Source organism: Benincasa hispida, chromosome 3, assembly GCF_027475165.1.
Source record: "Benincasa hispida cultivar pf3 chromosome 3, pf3_genome.v1.1, whole genome shotgun sequence".
Classification (NCBI taxonomy): Eukaryota; Viridiplantae; Streptophyta; class Magnoliopsida; order Cucurbitales; family Cucurbitaceae; genus Benincasa; species Benincasa hispida.
This window is the reverse complement of record NC_143480.1, coordinates 15,577,970-15,597,717: the sequence shown is the minus strand read 5'-3', so window position 1 is coordinate 15,597,717 and position 19,748 is coordinate 15,577,970. Positions and strand designations below refer to the sequence as shown.

At 32.2% G+C, this 19,748-nt stretch overlaps 2 protein-coding genes across 2 annotated transcripts; both read right to left on the bottom strand.

Moving 5' to 3' along the window:
• Nucleotides 1–4,667: 4,667 nt before the first annotated feature.
• Nucleotides 4,668–10,404, bottom strand: LOC120074148 (protein PHR1-LIKE 3-like). Its single transcript, XM_039027165.2, has 6 exons — nt 9,821–10,404; nt 6,459–6,535; nt 6,303–6,357; nt 6,004–6,073; nt 5,820–5,889; nt 4,668–5,510 (listed from the first exon to the last, which is right to left on the bottom strand). Exons 1-6 carry the CDS (start codon nt 10,017–10,019, stop codon nt 5,040–5,042), a joined length of 942 nt encoding a protein of 313 aa, XP_038883093.1. The 5' UTR covers nt 10,020–10,404; the 3' UTR covers nt 4,668–5,039.
• A 3,221-nt stretch (nt 10,405–13,625) lies between these two features.
• Nucleotides 13,626–16,929, bottom strand: LOC120074615 (putative E3 ubiquitin-protein ligase WAVH2). The gene is made up of 3 exons (XM_039027784.2): nt 16,605–16,929; nt 16,273–16,389; nt 13,626–15,409 (listed from the first exon to the last, which is right to left on the bottom strand). Exons 1-3 carry the CDS (start codon nt 16,713–16,715, stop codon nt 13,997–13,999), a joined length of 1,641 nt encoding a protein of 546 aa, XP_038883712.1. The 5' UTR covers nt 16,716–16,929; the 3' UTR covers nt 13,626–13,996.
• Nucleotides 16,930–19,748: the final 2,819 nt, after the last annotated feature.

The window sequence follows — 19,748 nt, the reverse complement described above, 5'->3', positions numbered from 1 at the left end:
AACTCAAGGCTGTGCTAGAATAGGCTAAGTGTTGGCAGCTTCAAAAAGGGACAAATGGGAGTTGAGTTGTCACAAGGGGGTGAGTTTGTAATTAGAAGGGTTGAGCGAAAAGAATTTATTCATGCCATCACCAAAATCTCTGTGTTGAGAGCTTATTTAGAGTGTTACGCTTGAGTATTTAGGCTACCAAATTAATTGGGGTCTGAAGGAGCTAAAGTTGCGTTGGTGAAACAATGGAGCCAGCCCGGATGCACAGCCAGCAAATGTATCCAGCATACAATGTGCACACCTTGCACCTTGCAGCGCGGCGTCCGTCCATCAGCGCGCCTCGCACGAATGCATCACGCACGCCAGCCCAACACAGCAGCCACCGTGCGACGCATCACGCATGCCCAACGCAGTAGCCCACTATACGACACAACACGTCCACCCTGCACCCGGCCGAATGCCCAACTATCTGCCACAGTCCAAATAACCTCTAAAGAGGCTAATTTTAGGATTTTGGCTAAGTTTGGAGTGGGGTGAGCTGGTACTTTCATTATATAATGGTATTTTGGCTATTTTTGCATTATTTATTGATATAACAAGTGTTAATTGAGGAATTTTCATTGTTATGGAGGAACTCTTAGGAAGATATTCTCAAAGTGGTTTTAGTAGGAATCTTGCTTACGGTGAGTGGTTATTTAGTTTTATGCATTGATATGTGAATAAATGCATAGGTAAGTACAAGATGCATGCTTATGATGATATGTTACTTGCCATGATATTGTCTGTGTAATTTTTATGGAAACTAAGATTATACCCAAAATACATAAGTTAGCATGCTTAAAAATGGTACTTGGTGGGAAAAATATAGTCGGCCTCGGTCGGCGGGAAATAATAGTCGGTGACGATCGGTGGAAAATATAGTCAAGATACCTAAGCATGACTAGCGGGAAAGAATTGTCGATGTGCACATTGGTGGGGAAAGTGGGTTATAGGAAAGTTTCCATAAAAAGTTTTTATGATTGTTAATATATGCATGATGTGAACATGCCAAGTATAGCATGAGACTGGAAGATAATGATTGAATGAAATTACACATGATCATGCATAGATTATACTGAAATTTTGATTATGTGATTGACTTCCCAAAAATATGTTTTGTAAAGTGATTATTATTTTAAAAGGCACCACTCACTGGGCTTATTAGCTTTTCCAAATGTTTTCCTCTATGCAAAGTGGCGCGTTCAGGAAGGAGTCTACAAGTACCAAAACACCAGGACTTGGTAATTTCTCAGGGCACGACTCGGATCATGTAATAGAATAGTATAGGAAATTGAGCTATATGTATGAAATTTAGATAGATTACTGTAAACATATTAAGGTTTTTAATAGATAAAGGGGAAAATGTTAAATTAAAATGTTGTCTTGGAATGCTACTAGTATATCCTCATGCTCTCTTCCAAGTCTTGGAGCTAAGGCTTGGGAGGGGGTGTGACAATGAGTAAAAAGTAAAACATCGCAAGTTCGTCAATCGCGTTAAGGACGCAACTAAGGTTCCGCTTTCCTTTGGCGTACACCTTTCAGTGATCGGCCGCATTCCTATACGTCTATGGTGAAATAGAGATGAACGTGATGAACACAAGGTTGTTTCCATCTCTGGAAATACTTCTCGCTTTAGTTAACGCATTCTTCCAACCTTCTCTCGATAGGCGGAATAACATCTTCACTTCTGCTCTCACAGGTGAAGATGCCGTCGAGCATACCTTAGCTAAAATTAATTGATTCCTTGACACAGATTAACTCACTCGCATAATTCTTGCTTTTTACCCCAGGGATTAAGAACACATCATGGAGAAAATGGATGATAAATGTATGGAAAGAGACAGAGAGATAATAATGATGACAATGATAACATTTAATTCTAAAATTAAGCGTTTGATACATGTTTGTGAACGAGGGATTAAAGAAGATGAACTAGAGAATAGAAACAAATATGGAAAGAGTGTCAACGTCTTGACACAGATCCCGATTGGAGACTTGTGCTTGCCGGCGAATGGATGTGGTGGAGAGGAAAGCTAGCTAATACTAATAGCATGTCATCAATGATAGAAGTTATCCGATAACACATTATCGATGATAGAAGCTACCACTGATAGCACGTTATCAGTGATAGAGAACTATCACTGATAGCATGATATCAGTGAGATCGTTGATAGTATCTTATTAGTGATGTTATCAGTGAAAGAAGCTATCACTGATAACCACAATATGAGTGATGTTAGTGATATCGGTGATAAAACTTAAGTGATATCTATATATCGAGTTTCTTTCAAAGGTGATAACTAGTTATAGAAATCTATCATTAATAGCCTTAAGTGTTAATATTTCAAGGTTGATTCTAATTGATAAAAGTCTATCAGTGATAATGACTGATAGTTGCTATCAATGATAGTCATGATAAAATATTATTAGCAATAACTACTATGGTAATCAAAGTTGTTGGTTTTCTTTCAAAGTTGACTACTATTTATAAATCTATCATTGATAGCCACTGATAGCCTTAAGTAGTAATATTTCAACGTTGATTCCAATTGATGAAAGTAAATCAATGATAGTTAATAATAATTGATAGCAAATTAAAAGTTAATATTTCAAGATTGTATTAATTTTTCTAAAATTGAAAGTTATCACTGATAGCAACTATCATCAATAGCAATTGATAAAAGCTATCAACAATAGCAGCTGATAGCAGCTATCAGTGATAGCTGCTATCAATGATAGCTTTTAATTTGAGAAAACCGGGAAGAAGTGAAAAAAAATAGTGGCTAGACATGGGTTTTTTAGTCTTTTACCATTTTTTGATCTATATATGCAATTATTTTATCATTGTACTACATATTCAATTATTTTGAGCTTAAATTCTATTTATGCAAGTAGCCCTATAAATTTATCCTTAAACTATAAAATTCATCTCTAGTTGGTCTCTAAATTCTAAAAGTAAAAGAATTGGAAAGGTTCCTAAATTTTCAATTTTATGTCCAATAAATTCCTAAACTTTTAAAAATGTTTAATTGGTCTCAAATTTTTAATTTTATATCTAGTAGATCCTAGATTTTCAAATTTATTTTCAATAAATCCTTAATCTATTTAATATTGTAACTATCATAGATTGATCTAGTGGTAAATAAAGGACACGATTTAGATAAAAAGGGCTAAACGAGAATGAGTTCAATCCATGATTACTATCGATCTAGGATTTAATATTCTATAAATTTTCTTAACACCCAAATATTGTAGGATGACGTAGGTTGTCTAATGAGTTTAGTTGAGGTGTGCGTAAATTGGCCCAAAATTCACGAATAAAAAAGGTACTATTTGGTATTTTTGAGAATTCATGAATCCATTAGACACACAATTAGAAATTTAAAATTTCATTAAACACAAAGCTCAAATTTATATCTAATAGATTAATCAATTTTATTATATACAAATTTGAAAGTTAATTGGAAGTTTAGAAACCTATTAAATATTTTTCAGAAATTTATAGATCAAATAGATACAAAACTAAAAGTTTAGATCCCGTTTAATAAATATTTCGTTTCAAGTTTTATGATTGTGTTTGTTTCTTTTCAATTTTTATATTCACACTTTTCTAAAGAAACATTTGAATTATTAGAGGAAAAATTTGTAAACTCAATTTTAAAAAATAAACCATATAGATTTTGGTAATTAAACTTACCATTTAACCATATTTTTCTTACACGTACTTATTTTTTGGGTTGTTTTCAAATAAGAAAAAAATGAGACGTATTTACAAATACAGCAAAATTTCACTATTTATCAATGACATCTATCGTAATCTATCGATATTTATCAATATCAATAATAAATATCTATTGCAGTCTATCTCAATTTGTCACCGATAGATAGTGAACATTTTACTATAATTGAAAATAATTTCAATATTTTTACCATTTAAAATAATTTTTCTTACTTTTTTTTTTTTTTTTTTTTTGCAATATAATATAGTATACTAAAAGAAATGGTGGCTTATTCTTCCCAAAAAAAAAAAAAAACAAAAGTGCCTTAATTGAACTGGTTTGATCATGTGGTTTATTTGCCGTTTCACCTTTAGTAGAGAATATTCGAATTCGAACGGCGATTTATAAATAAATAAATAATAACAACGACAAAATGTTGGTTTCTTTGTTTCTAAAAAAATAAATAATAACAAAATAATAAAAAGGAACGGCAAGTTGGCCTCTTTTCCGTTCCAACTGCGAATTATTTGGTATGTGGTCACTGGTCAGAGTCAAAAAAGACATTGGAAGTTGGGACTTTTCCTTAGCTTTTGGAGGACAGCTACACCTAAAAATATGAAACTTTTAAAAGATTATTTGTTTTTTTTTTTCTTTTTTTATTAATTTCTCTTAAAAGGAATGATTTTACTTGAAAATTCTTCCAAAATAAATCATTTCTGTAAGAGACAGCTTCATTGGTTTTATGTCTTCATTTCTTTTCATAAAACCAAGCTTTGCATTTCTGTCTTCATTTCATTGTTTACTTTATTCTTCAAGAATAATCGAGGGTTCCCATCATATTCAACCATCATCATTACAAGGAGCATTTTTTGTAAACCCATTGTAATTGTGATTTGGTATGAGTAATAATTTGGAACTTGCTAAGAGAAAATGACACAATATTCATTCATTTTGCCATCATCATTGGAAGACAAGGCCCATTTCACTACTAACAAGTGAAAGAGGATGTGTTTCCAACATGACATTACTGATTGCACCCTACTAATAGACTCAAATCACCCAAAGGTCAGACAGAAATCAACTATAATTGTCCAGAACAGCAAAAAGAATGCCTAACTACTTGCATTTCGACGAGTTGTCAACAAACTAAACTGCTCGAGTTTACAAGCTAGGGGGAATGTTCTTGCGCTGCAGATCATACCAGATTCTGTGAATGGAAAATGATGAGCTTTTTACAAAGTTGGAAATAGACATACTTTTCATCAATCATGATGAGTTTTTGTCTGCAGAACTTCATCCCCACATGTCGCATCCGGATACGCCATGATGGTTGACTTGGATGATGTTAGCATCCTGTATTCTTTCCTTAGCTTCACCCCAAATCAAAGATGCAGTTGCTGAATCCAAGTTAACCATGTTTTTCTTGCTTGCAACAGGAGATTTTTCCATCGCCAGTCCCCCAGGACTCTCGTTAGAGGTTAGGCAGCTTTCAGTTGAACAATCGGCCCTTTGGCAAGGAAGATTAGCCTGCACTTCTTCCGTGCCATTCACTCTTTCCATCTCTTGCGATTGTGAAGGATAGAAACCAAGTGCGTCGATGGAGGAACTTCTTGGGCTCTTACGATCCTGTCCTTGGGACTTCTTGCTGTCTGAGTCCGAAACTGCACCTCCAATGAATTGATCTGCAAGCATTTTACAAGCTCTCTCAAGCATGGCCAAATATCTTCGCTCGGCATCCTGACGAATTCGTAGGTGCTTCTCTGCCTGCCCAACGATGGTAAGGTAAGATAGCCGAAGAATGGACCCTAAGTCTCAGTATTAACACTTGGGAATTCCTATCCTATCAGCAGGTTCAAAAATCTCCATTGCTAGTTTCAAATCAGTAATTCTAAATGTATTTGACCACGAGGACAGTCAACTAAATAAGTATGCAAAACTTGTCTTTCTCCATTCAAATTATGTTTAGGACCCACCCTGGTATGGTATTCAATTCATTAACAAGGTTGAATCTTCAAGGAATCTGTTCAAAACCATCATCAATTTCCATTTTAATGTTAAGGACGAAAAAATTACCTCAACTTGCAGATGTAATTTACTTTGTACTTCCATTTGCGCTCTTAGTGCCTCCTTGACTTCATAACCACTGAAACAGACGTTTAAGTTATAAACACTTTGAACATTATTGAAATCTTATAACACAACATTCAAGGCATTATCATAAATATCTTAAAGGAGGGGAAAAAAACTCTTATCTTACTCGGCCATTTCAGAAATTGGCAAGTCAGGAGAGAAATTATTGGTACTTGGACTTTCTAAAAGATATGCACCTGATGTTCATTGCACCAAGCGATAATTAAAGATTTAAATATTTGGACCAGACAGGTTAAAAACTTTCAAAAATTAGTAGTAGCTAGTGCAAATACTGGTGGTGAAAGGAGAGCAAGCTCTTTTGGATAAGAACTCCATGACCCAACACTAGTTATGTAGTTGAATATCAGCAGACTCATGGAGGCATCACATGATATGCAAGGACAAAAATCGAGATGTATAGCTTACCATCTTTAGATGCCTCACCCATATCCTTCCCTGATTGCTTACCTAATCTGTATTTCTGTAATGAAAAAAACAAGTATACATAAACACAAATTAACCATGAATTCCAACATCAGAATTCCTCCATAAAAAGATGCATTTTCATGTCATTGTGAGTACCTGAAGGTGGCTCTTCAGATGGAAGAGAGTCAGTCCTTTCACATTCATTGTTCGCATTATTGCTTTTGGAGTAGCTTCTGCACCAAGTGTTCAAATGTCAAACCCTTATCATTGATTAGAATTCAAATATGACCCATATACTCCCCACCCTTGTCCCCACCAACAAATTAAAAGAAAGATAGTAAGAAGACCTATCAATCAAAGCATGGAAAGCAGATTCTCCATGCTGCAAACAAATGGACTGATGTTTTTTCATTTTCATTTTTTTTGAAGTACAACAAATGTGGGGAAATATAACTTCAAAGAAAAGAACAGACACCTTAACCGCTGAGCTACATTGGCAACAAGTGAATTAAACGATTACAATCCAAGTTCTGACTTTTGTAAAGCTGGAGTCTTATGGTCAAACATGTCGACCACTCTCCTGAAGAAAAGAAATAACAGGATCTTCGAAGAAAAGCACAGGAGTCCAATTGATTTTTGTCAGATTGTACAATTTAAAACCTTAATTGGAGTGGATCACACAATTCCTGTTATAGTTACTGTGCTCTTATTATCAATCATGATCGCGGTGTTCTGTCTAACCCCTTTCTGCTAGCAAGGAGACACCTTGTCTCCTTGGCCTCTAAGTTGTTCTTTCGAGTGTTTCGATAATGAAAAAGTTTACTTCTTATCCCAGAAGAAATAAAAAGTACAAAATAAAAAGTGAGAAAAAAAAGTGTTTTTTATTTAAAAAAAAAAAAAGAAAAAAGAAAGAAAAAGGAAATAAGAAAAGAAAAGAAAAGGCTCTGGTTTTGAAGAAGTCCATATGTAAAACTGACAGATGGCATGTTAAATGTCTGCCACACAGCACAAACCATATTATGAGGAGATTCACATTGATTCTGATCTGATATTAAAATAGTGTAACAATAATTACTGACTGGCTGAATTGGATAAAAAAAAAAAAAAGAAAAAACTAAATCCATATCAATTTTAAGCAGCTGGTTAATGTGGACCTTAGTTTCATAATGTTAAAATTTTCATGATTTTCCTTATGGTTATATTGTAGTTACAATCCAATCTTTTGGCTGGAGGAGTTGAAATGTTTAAGAGTAACTTCAACGCAAAAATAGAATATGTAAAGATGGAAATGTCGTTCCTATTTAATCCATATAACTTCTTTCAATTGTGAAAACTAGATGGAATCATGATGATATTTTATCCTTTTATATTCTTTCGTGTGCCCTCACCAGCATACAGATGGACTATTTTCACAAACTCAATTAGATCTCAAATCTTTTCACCTTCAATTATCTCTATGGAAAACAAAAACTATCTTCAAACTGATTATGGAATTTCTTGCTGACAAACTGACTTCATACTCCATTAAGGGCCAAAGAGGCTAACAACACCCGTACATTATGATAAAACAGGATAACTTCTGTAATTGGGAAAATTGTACATTAATACCGTTAATTATCACTCCTGAGACATGACCATGAAGGAATCTTGATATGTACCTCACCACCTAAACCATCAAGATAACTTGTGAAGACTTTCAAACTACGAATTACGAAAACCTCAAAGTTGTATACAGTCAACTTCCAAATCAGGCTCAGTTGCATTAACTTTTCTATCAACATCCAAATCTTGTCTGGTTCCATTAACTTTTCTATCAGGCAATTCATTCATGTATAAATTTGAAGACTTGAACAAAGTCAAACAAACTGCAACTGCAATCAGGGTCAGTTGCAGTCAATATGCGAACATGAAAATGATGAGCCATGCTACTACTACTAAGGAATCAATCAAATTTATTTATAGACTTTTTTAGTCTAACTTCAGATCTTTTAGAATTGTATTTTAATGGTTTTCGATGTTTAATAAGGTCATCCTGCCAAATGAAATAGATATCTAGTTGGAAAGAAAATCTAAAGGTGCATTGACATCCTAATTATACATTCGGAATTGGGTTTAATACAAAAAATTTATACAGAATTCTTAGCCGAGATACAATTTAGATTTTTAGAACTAGAGACCCTGCAAGATTTGGAAAGAAGGTAATATAGTTTCCTGGATCAATTTTTTATCCTCTTTCCGTTTTCACCCTTGGAGGTTTTCTCTGCCAGAGTGTCTTTTCGAGCTAATTATCAGATATTTAACTCAAGCATTTCAGCTAAAAACATAGAGAAAACAACTGAATCTACTCAATGAATTGTTGCCTAAAAACTTACTCCAATGAATTTCCCATCAGAATTAAGGTTAGACAAAACAACTGATACGATCAGAAGTTTCTACTCGGTAGTAAAAAGGAAAATAGTAATCAAAGAAAAGAAAAAGATTATAAAAAGAATTCCATGTAAATGACAACTAGCAAGCAATAGTTTATTACATGTGTTGAGAAATGTATTCTTTTTTACAAGAAAAATGAACGATTGTCTTAATTTCCAAAAAAAGAAAAATGAATGATTACACACAAAAGTCATACAAACAGCAGGTTGAAGAAACCAAGGAAGCCAATCAAAAGTTGCAGGGATTCCAATCATCAAAAATAAAAAGCAAAGTGACACCCCTATAATATTTGAAAGCTAGAAAGACTAAAATTTGTCTTTCTGACTACTCTATATGTTACAACAGCAAGATTGAATATCCGCTATCTAAATCTACTCTCAAGTTGTGAGCCAAATAGAGCATACCCTCCCCAAGCAATAATCATTTATGAACATTCTTCAAACCACTCTAACACAGAATCCCCATTCAAACTTGGACCCCAAATTCCTGAAGGAAAAGAGTAGAAACCAACGGAACTTCCATGGCTTCGAAAAAGTCATGAAATTTTGAAGATTGATTTTCTACCGAATTTAACTATTCCAGAGGAATTGAGCTCGGCCTCCATCCCATTTCTCTAAAGTCTAAACCCACGTTTTCTCTTCTGTCATAAGGTACCTAATTTATACTTATTTTTTCACCAGGCTAAATGCTTAATGATTGTCATCGATGGTAATCTTTCAACTGGATAAAACTTCCCATTCACATTGTACGCATAAGTGAATAGCAGAACCAAAATGTCGGCGTTCCAATGGCTGACCATCAGGGGAACACAATTCATTTCAACGCATCAACCATTTCTCCTAATTCAAGAGTACTTAAATGAAAATCGAAATCCTACTCAAAATCATCCCAGAAATAGGTACTAAATAGACCATCGCCGCTATTTCTCAGTAAAAAAAGAGAAACCTAATTCAAGGTAGTTGAGTAAACAGCTAGTCTGATACAAGTAACACGTCTATGGCAGCCAAACAAAAACATCCAGATTAACGAGACTAAAAGCTAAAAAAAAAACTCGAGAAATTAAAGTTAATGGAGAAAGGAGCACTGACTGCCAGCACCGCCGAGTTGAGTGACGGCATCGACGAATCGCTCATGAAGATCGGCAGTCCAGCGGAGGCGAGGTTTGGGATCTGAAGTCAAAACAAGACAAGGGTCTCCTCGGTGAGTGTGGGTGAGGTCGGAAGCAACAGAACCACGATGGCCATGGATCTGAATATCTCCGTCGGGATTAACAAGTCTGGGAAACATAACCCTTGTTGTGAAATGGGCAGAAAGAAATGGAGAAAGTGGAGCTGCAAGAACAGAAGAGAGAATGGATTTTTGTGTTGGTGTGGGAGTTGATTAGAGAAGAAGGAAGGAAGAAGATGAAATCTGGTGATGGGGTATGAATGATTCACAGAGAAATTGAGAGTTCATTGGATTCGTTGACGAAGAAGAAGAAGAAGGTGAAAAAGAAAGAAGTGCGTGAGAGAGAGAAAGAGAGGGAGTTGGCACAGATTTCAAAGCTTTGTCTTTTTCTGTCATCATCGTCTTCGATGCAGCAATTAGTCGTCAAATTTTGGAGAATGTAATAAACGACGACGATTCCACCATGGAAGGGCAAAAACGGAATTAACCCATTTCTTCTTCTTTTTCAATAGTCTATAATTGATTAGGATTATAATTAGTATTCCCGAATGATTAACAAATAATTAATTTTTTAGTACATGTATGATTAGTTTTTTATTAATTAGTATTAATTTATTTTTCAATTTTTGATAGATAGAAGTTGTAAGACTTTGATTTTATTCTCGAAAATTTCTAAATCGAATCCTTTTTTTTCATGCAAAATCTAGCATAGATCAACTTACACAAAATATATTAATAAATTTTCCCTCTCTATTGTACTAAACAAAAAAACAAAAACTTTTTTTTTCCTTTTTTGAAAAAAGCACTTCATTAATAACAAAGAAAAGTGAGATACAAGATAATAAATCTTCCATTAACCAAAGTCGAGGAGATAACAGAACCCCATCAAAAAAAAAAAATTACCTTCCCATATAGAGGGAGGCACCGACTCAAAACACCTAAAGGATTAAACAAGGTGAGGTCTCAAGCTTGCACCCAAGTCTGTACAAACCTTTAAACTTTGAAGTTGCAGTAATTGGTAAGAACTCATCCTTTTGGAGTCAGAGGTTGAACAAATGTGTAGAAACTAATTAATTTTCTTTAAAGATTAAAGTTAAGAATTAGTAATTTTCAACGTTGAAGAACTATATATAAAAATTTCTATTAAATAAATGTGTGGGTCAGTACAAACATAGTTAGATACAGACAACAAAATTTTAAATTAAAGATTTCAATTTGTATTCCCTACATGTACTAAGATATAAAAATAACAAGCTACAAAGTTATATCATCTTTTAATAGAGAGTGTGAGCAATGGTGATTGTGAATATTGTTGATGTCGACCCAATCTTGATAGCTCAGTCACTTTTTTATTTTTAAAAAAATGTTTCTAGGGTTTGGCACCAAATAAAGATTACTTTTTAAAAAAGAAAAAGCTTTTAGGAGAAAAGGAAGAAAAAAGATTGAAAAACGAAACCAATTGATATAAACACAAGATTTTAACTTAACCATAAAAATTTGTACTATCACCTTCAAAATTAGAGCTTAGATTATTCATCTCTATGTATTGTAGAAATACATATATTTTAACTAACATGAACATAACTCAAAATATAAAAATTTATATTATCGTCTACTAAAGTGGAAGTTTCAATTATCCATCATTACATATTTTTAGATAAAAAGATGATATATTTAGTATATTTGTTAAATATGGATACCCCAATATTGAAAAATTGTCGGAAATAATATTATTAAGTATTCATTTTTCAAAATTAATATGTTTTTTGAAAAATCTATTATCCGATCCATCTCGTCCATTGAGATTTTGTTAAAAAAAAAAAATAACTTTTTCTAATTCATATATTGTGTTGGGCATTCTCGGTGAAATCTTGGGCAATTTTTTCAAATGTTATATAATCTTTCCAAATCTTATACCAAATATTATATCTTTTCAAATTTTCTTCAAGTTTGATTATTTTTACCAAATCTTATATCGAAATTTAACATAAATTTTCAAATCTTTACCCTAATTTCTGTTTTCATAATTATAAGAATTTTTAAATTTTCAAATCAATTTACCGTTATGATTTTTCAAATGAATCTCAAGTGCATTGTGTTTTTAAATATTTGTAAAAGATCAAATTTTGAAAATAAAAAATTAAGATTGAAAAATATAAAAAATCTCAATGTCAATATGCTTGAGGTTTCACCGAAAAAACTCAAATATATATAATGGCGGTATTAAGTTTGCTCGAGATACACACAGATTCTTTATATCTCCCAAATCTTACTTGATTTTTTTACAACATTTGATCTTTGGGTGATAGATTTGAAAAATTAGATAAAGTTTAATATAAAATTTGGAAAGATTACATAATATTTAAAAAAATGGATAAAATCTCGATGTTAACGGTTTGAAATTTCACCGAGATAACCCAAAACCATCAATATATTAGAAACAATTAAATTTTTATGTAAATTTCGGTGATCGATCTCAGATAAAATGAACAAAAAATTAATGAATTTTTAAAAAGCTGCTATTTTTGAAAGATAAAAACTTGAGATGATTATTTTTGACAATTTCGCTCTCAATATCATTATACAAGTTATTATTATGTTTCATTTTCATTAGAACAAAATTCCCAATTTATCCCCTATTTTTGTTTCTGTGTCTCCACCAATAATCTTGTCCTATTGATGACATTGTGGAGTGGTAGTTGAATCTTCTTTGCTTTTTGACTTCAAGTTAAGATTTTTTGTTTTTTAGGTAAAATATTAACCAATTATAATCATAATCATTTATTTCATTTATTTGAATCCATTACCATATCATTTCTTGAGCTAAAACCCTCCTTCCCCACATATCTCAACTTCCATCCCTTTCAATTAAAGTCTTTTTACCATTATGCCCACCACCTCAATTTTGTTTGAGTACCCATTTTGATTTTTCAGGTTAATAGGACATTTTTCAGGTTAATATACTTTTTAGTTAAATATATATTTTTAAAAACATTTTAGTTCTTAGTTAATTCCTTTTACTACCAAAATATATATATATATATTTCTTCTGTTTGATTGCCAAAATTTTGGTTGGATTTTTAGGGGAAGTATAGTTTATAAACTTAAACTAAAAATAAAAAACCAAATACGGATCTTAAAGATTTTTCGCTATTATATTTATCATTGTTTTTTTGATAAGGCATCTCTTATATGTTCCTTTAAAAATAGATTTTACACTCATGACCATCTAAAATCACTCAAAAAAAAATAAAAGTATATTAACTAAACTTCAAAACCCCGTTTGATAAGTGAATAAACACGACTTCCACCTCTAAATTTCTTTATTTGTTATCTATTTTTTAACATTGATTTAAAAGATCAAACCAAATTTATAAATTAAAAAAAAAAAAGTAACTTTTAAAAACCTTTATGTCTTTGGAATTTGATTAAATTCAATCATTGTATTTAAGAAATATGCAAAATAATGTAAGTGAGAAGAAAATGGGTTTAGTTTTCAAAAACGAAAAACAAAAAAAGAAATGGTTACCAAACCAAATGAGACTAAGTTATTAGTTTTTTTTTTTTTTTTTTTTTTTTCTCTAAAAGTTGGTTATGAAAAAATAAGTTTTATGTAAAAAGCATTTTGTTTTAAAAAAAATTATTCCAAACACATAATAGATAGAAACACACTATAAATAGAAATCTTAGAACTCAGATATACATATCTTAGAACACCAGGAATCATAATCAAATCCAAACAAAGTTTATATTAATTAAACTTTAGTGGTTGAATCATCACCAATGAATTTTAACCCCTTGATCTGTTAAACAAACATTCCTATCATTAACAAGTATAATAAAGCTCAATTACCAAACATATGGAATAATTTCTCCTTTTTACAATGGCATCTTATGGTTCTGAAATGATAACCAAATCTCAGGAAGTCACACCAAGACTCTATAATGCTGCTGTTTTCCTTCAAGAAGGAAAAAGAATAGCTTAGCATTGAATCTCATGCCACCTCATTATCCAATCACTTCAGTATCAGATATTGTGTTGCTCTAAATTTTGAAGCTCTCTTCTAAAGCTACGTCTGTGTGTTCCATCTCTGAATTTAAAGCCGATAAGAATGCAAATGCTTGGCCCATCTTCTAGCCATGAACGGGTCGTGATACTCCCATCTTTCGACGCTGCTAATCCTCCCGCCCATACTCGCATCCTCTTCCCGGTTTTCACGACCAGCTTCGTCGAAAGTAACAATGTTGCTGCTCTTGTTTCCTATACTTAGCAGGGTTTCGCCTACTTTCATACACTCCCCATCGTTGACCTCCCCATCAACATAGCTGTATCTCACCCTGACATGTCCTTCGTTATCACTGAACAGATTGTCGATTACAATTCTCTTTTCTTCGTCGCCTCTCAATTCTGCAATACCAATGATGGTTGATCTGCTGTTTTCCTCTCCTATTCTTAGTTGGATGTCTCTGATGATTCCTCTCAGTACTTTTGTCATCAGGAACTCTTCGAACTCCTGCATTACAAAACCAGTTGAAATGCTGAACCCCAATCCTACGTGAAACCAATGGATTGGGACAGCGGGCGAGTCCAAGTTGATGAGATGGCACGGCTGAGTTCGGCTATCAGATAGGTGCAGAATGGAGGAGTTGGGATTCTTGTGGATGCTATCCTCAAGTATCTTAACTGCTTTCTTCAGCCCTTCCACGGCATCTGGTTGCCCCATGTAGAAAAGACGGTCAATGACTTGTAAGGCAGCTCTCTTTCCATAAGAAGTCATACGTTTCAAGGGAAACACACGGGTTGCAGCAGACGAGTAGGTAACAATGGCCAGGCGGTCGATGGAACGGAGGGAGGAAACCACCAAGGCCATGGCTTGCTTGAGGAGCCTCAGGTGCGGGCCATTGGCACACACAACCAGGACCAAGTCAGTCGCTTGTTGATGTGCCAATTTTACTGAAAGGTAATATCTCGAACTGTTCCTGGGGTTGCCTGTAATACGTGATGTTTGCCGAGCTGGTGATTGCAATAAGGGAGAGAGGCTTCTGCAGGGGAATTGCTGACGCAGTGGTGGCCGAGTGTGGTGGTTGGAGTATACATAACCGGGGGCGCAACCACTCACTTGAATGGGAGGACAGAAGCTTGATGGGGTCGTATGTACATAGAAAGAGAGGCGAGAATCATGAGCAGGTGTATGGTCAGGCTCAACAGGGTCATCATCATCGTAACGACCGGAGAGCAGGAAGGAGCGACGGTTGATGCGGAATGTGGCGATGGAATCATCAAGAATACGGAGGATGGGATCACTTTGGGTGCAAAGTGGGGCTGAATTCCGGGGCAACTGGGTCCATTGAGCTCGACAAATGGGGCATGTGACACTGCCATGGCGGACGTTGGAGGAGATGCAAGTGAAATGGAATGCATGAGAGCACTGTGCGGTGAAAATGGCCTGCCCTGGACGACTCCCTTTGGTTTTGTAGTTCAGAGGATCAAGGCATATGGCGCACAGATTCTGAGATGCGAATCAAGACAAATATGCAGGTAAGATAATTGATACTGGAAAAGAAAGAACCTTTGACTCAAATTAGAGCTCAACTTTTCATAACTTTTTTTATTCATTTATTAATCATACAAGTGTATTTAATTGCTAAATATTAAATATGTCTCATTTCAATTTGACACGTAAACGATTTTTAAATAATAAAACTATGACATGACAGATTAAGCAAATAATTCTTTTCTGGTCCAAAAATAAAGTTGAATTTTCTCTACTGGATATTCATTTGAAGCAGCAATCGAACAATGGCTTAAGAAAAGCAGGAGAGGATTTGACTGGCTTTTTGCTCAGATATTTAAAGGGTAAATGTAATGCTTAACTCCAGTAACCAGATTCACATCAAAAGCATAAAAACAAAGAGCAAGCAATAGACAAAAAAATCCTCAAATTGATACTGGCTCAAAAGCTGTGCAAGGATTCCACCATAATCAAGAAATATTTTCCATGTTCCAATAATCAAATCTGTATGACAATGTTGGGAAAAACAATAAGAGATTTTAATTCTGGGAACCAGGAGTTTCAAATGTGCATAATTCTGAAGAATAAACTAAAAAAGACAACGACTTATAGTTAAGATTATTATATACTTGAAAACAAGAGAGAACAAATTTCTAAAAACAGTTCATGGAAAATGTTCGCTCAATTGTAATACTAAATAAACAGAATCCTTTAGAAACCATCTTCCAAACAAACCAGACAGGATGCAAGACTAAATGGCTGCAAGAATTGAAATGGGTTTCTACACTTAAACTCAAAAAGCTATAAAGTTACATATGGAGAGCGTACTAGACAAATTGTTCATATGGCCGGTGAAGTACCTTAGAAGGCAGATTGTTCGGTGTTATCGATTCTGTTTCTTCTGCAATTTCACCTTCTCCAACTTCTTCCACAGCGTGCCTTGGTTTTTCAGCAGACAGAGAAGACAAATTCGAGACCTGTCAAACAAAGCAGAGTCGTTACAGAACAAAATCAGGACTCATAAGACATAGTAATCGAAAAAGAAATCCCCCACATGAAGAAATGAAAATTAGGAACGAGAAAACAACGGCATTTCAGACAAAAGAAACGAAAACGATGAATTCACTCATTCAGCCATGAAATCTAACAATTGAAGCAATGTAGGAGCCATAAACGGGAGAAAGAATCTTACAGAGCGAGCTTTTCTGGGAGAGAAGGAGCGGCAAGCGTATGCAGCAACAACAATCTTTCTAGCAGCTTTCTTAAGAATTGAGGCTCCTCGTCCGCCGCCTCCGCCGGCCATTCTGCAAAAGCTTTCACCAATGCACCGCCATCAAAGCTTAAAGAAGAGTAGAAAGAAGCGAATGAAGAAGAAGAAGAAGAAGAAGAAGAAATGAAAATGGCGAATTCTGCAAAATCCCCTGAGAGTGAAAGAAAGGGAAAGGAGAGGAAATGCGCCTGCCTAAGGATGCGAGTGGAGAGGGTCCCCACAGCTTTAAATTATTCAATGGCGTCCTTTCGCTTTAATTATCATTTCCCCCTTTTTTTTCCAATTAATTTATTTTACTTTTTTTTTTTGGCATTTTGTTTTGTCTGTTATAAATTTATAATTAATTTCATTAACAGAATAGTGAGACCTTATTGTTAAAACAGAGCAAACTTATTATTATCAATATGATCAACGCGTTATTGTTTGGAGAAATTAACCTGTACAACTTTACTATGAATATGTGGATACTTTAAAAAAGTCATTCCTTTTATGTTGTATAAAAAAATGATTCAAAATATTTATAAATATAGTAAATTTTTACTATCTATGTGATAGACCGCGATAGATTATTATCTGTATCTATCTTTATCATGATAAACTGTGATATTTTGATATTATTTATAAATATTTCCAGTAATTTTTTATTTAAAATAATTTTTCAATACTTTTAAATATAACAAAATGTTACTGTGTATGAGTGTTTATCAATTGTAAATGATAATAATCCATCACAAATAGACATTGACATTTTACTATATTTGTAAATATTTTTTGTTCATTTTTTATATTGGAAAACAATCCATTTTAAATTTTGTTTTACATTAGTCTTGTATTTTTTTTTTATTTTTCAATTTTCATCTCTATTTCAATAAATATTAAATTTAGTCCTTTGAAGTTTTTTTTAACACTAAACCAGGGGAGTCATGCTTATTGTGGCTTAGTTAGTTCAACTTAATTTTTATCAAAATTAGTTAAATAATAAGAATAATAACTTTCCTGCAAGAAAAACAATATATGAATGTATTTTGTAAATTTATAAAGGGGATAGTAATAATTCCTTTTTTTAAAAAAAAATAACAATAAATTAATTATATAGATTAGTTCTAAAATTTATTTGTAGTACAAGAAGTAAAAATTAGACATTTAAAAGTAGATGGACTAAAATATAATGAAATTCAAAATACATAAATCAAAATAATAATTTAACCAATTTTAAATTAAATTTATAGACTTTCAGATTTGTGTATATTTAATCCTTGATGTTTTAAAATATAAACTTTAGATTATTTTTTTTTTATAAATTCATGTGAGTTCAATTATGTCCATATTGGCAATTGAAAGTTTAGGATTGTATTAGATAAATTTAAAATTTATATATATGATAAATCAAGTAATTTTTGAAAAACAATGAATTTGTTAGATATTTATTACAAAGTTAAATAAATGTTGCACACGTTTTTTGTAACTCAACTCAAATTGGCTGTATATTAGTGTGTGTAATATATATATATATATATATTTCCTTCAGAAAATGCACGATTTTCAAGATCTACTTTATTTTCCCCTCTAAAGTCCAAACTCTGCTTATTTTTAGCCTTTATTTTATTTGCCCATTTTGAAACAAAAGCACTGTTGAAGAAGATGGCCTTTTTCTTTTTTGTTTTTGTTGTACAAATATTCATGAGAAATTATTCTAAATGTCATCCGTTATATTTTTAAATATAATAAAATGTCATCGTCTATTAATAATAAATGTTAATGGATATTTGTAGTATTTATCAATAATAGATGATAGTAGTTTATCAATATCTATCACTATTATGGATGGACAATAATATTTTGTTATATTTTTAATATTTTAATCATTTTTTTCGTATTGAAAAATAACCTAATATATATTTTTTATTATTATTATTATTATTGCAGGAAATGTATTCCAGCCAATGAACCATTGAGAACTCTAAGTTATATGAAAGTTCAATTACAATTTTCACCTTTCATACAATAGTTTTTTAATTTTAATTTTTGAGAAATTAAGCTTATAACATTACTTTCACTCGTGAATTACTTTGTATTGGTATCTATTTTATAGTAAAATTTTCAAAATCATGTTAAAAATTAAAAGAAATTCTTTTTATTTTTGAAATTTAGCTAAATATTCAAATATTTCTTTTTTTTTAAAAAAAAAGTAAAATTGAAAGAAAATTTTCAAGAACAAAAACAAAAAAATATAATTATGATTAAACAAGATGTTAATTGAGAATTTTGAATAATTTTCAACTTTGTGTTAAACTTTTATTGTTGTGGCTAATAGATCGTAACTAATAGATTATGGGTTAATTCACATTATTTGGAATTTTTGGATAAAGTAAACATAAAACTAAAAGTTTAAGATCCTTTTAGACCCAAGATTCAATTTTGATTTAATAAAAATTTGAAATATTGATATAATTAAATTTACTATAATTCCTTAGTTAAACTTTCGAGTTTAGCAATAATTGAACTATTAAAATTTTATAATTTTACAAAACGTGTAATTTAACATAATATTTACGTTTCCTTAGCTTTATAATTCTATTTACCAAACATTTCAATTTCATTGTTTAGTTGAGAATTTTATTTCTACTTTTTTTTTTCCATGAAAAGAAAATAAGAATTGATTCATTATTTTATCCGTAAATGTGAAAAAAATACAATGATGTGATATTGATAAAAAGGGGAATTTGGTAGGCACGAGGATGCGTTTCTCATGCGCTTCATAGTCTATTCCTTCATTTGATGAATTTGTTTAATTTTTTCATTAATAATTAAATAGTAATAATTATATAAAACAATATATTTTTATTATAAATCTTTTATTTTAAACTGTTATTTTTAGAATATATGATATTATTATACAACAACAAGTAAATTACCATTGAACTAAACTCACTTTTATTTTAGACTGTTTTTGTAGTTTGAAATAATTAGTTAAATAACATTAATGGTTATTTATTAATAATTTAATAAAAAAATGCATCGATAATAAATTCTCTCTCAATAAAAAAACATTTAAAGATTTATACA

Excerpts from the sequence above, each read along its gene's own strand:
- LOC120074148 (XM_039027165.2), bottom strand. The coding sequence starts at position 10,019 with ATGTTTCCCAGACTTGTTAATCCCGACGGAGATATTCAGATCCATGGC. Across the intron at positions 6,536-9,820 it reads TCAACTCGGCGGTGCTGGCA|AAGCTACTCCAAAAGCAATA; the intron begins GTCAGTGCTCCT and ends CACTTGGTGCAG. Across the intron at positions 5,890-6,003 it reads CCAATTTCTGAAATGGCCGA|TGGTTATGAAGTCAAGGAGG; the intron begins GTAAGATAAGAG and ends CGTCTGTTTCAG.
- LOC120074615 (XM_039027784.2), bottom strand. The coding sequence starts at position 16,715 with ATGGCCGGCGGAGGCGGCGGACGAGGAGCCTCAATTCTTAAGAAAGCT. Across the intron at positions 16,390-16,604 it reads CTCCCAGAAAAGCTCGCTCT|GTCTCGAATTTGTCTTCTCT; the intron begins GTAAGATTCTTT and ends TTTGTTTGACAG. Across the intron at positions 15,410-16,272 it reads CGAACAATCTGCCTTCTAAG|AATCTGTGCGCCATATGCCT; the intron begins GTACTTCACCGG and ends TTCGCATCTCAG.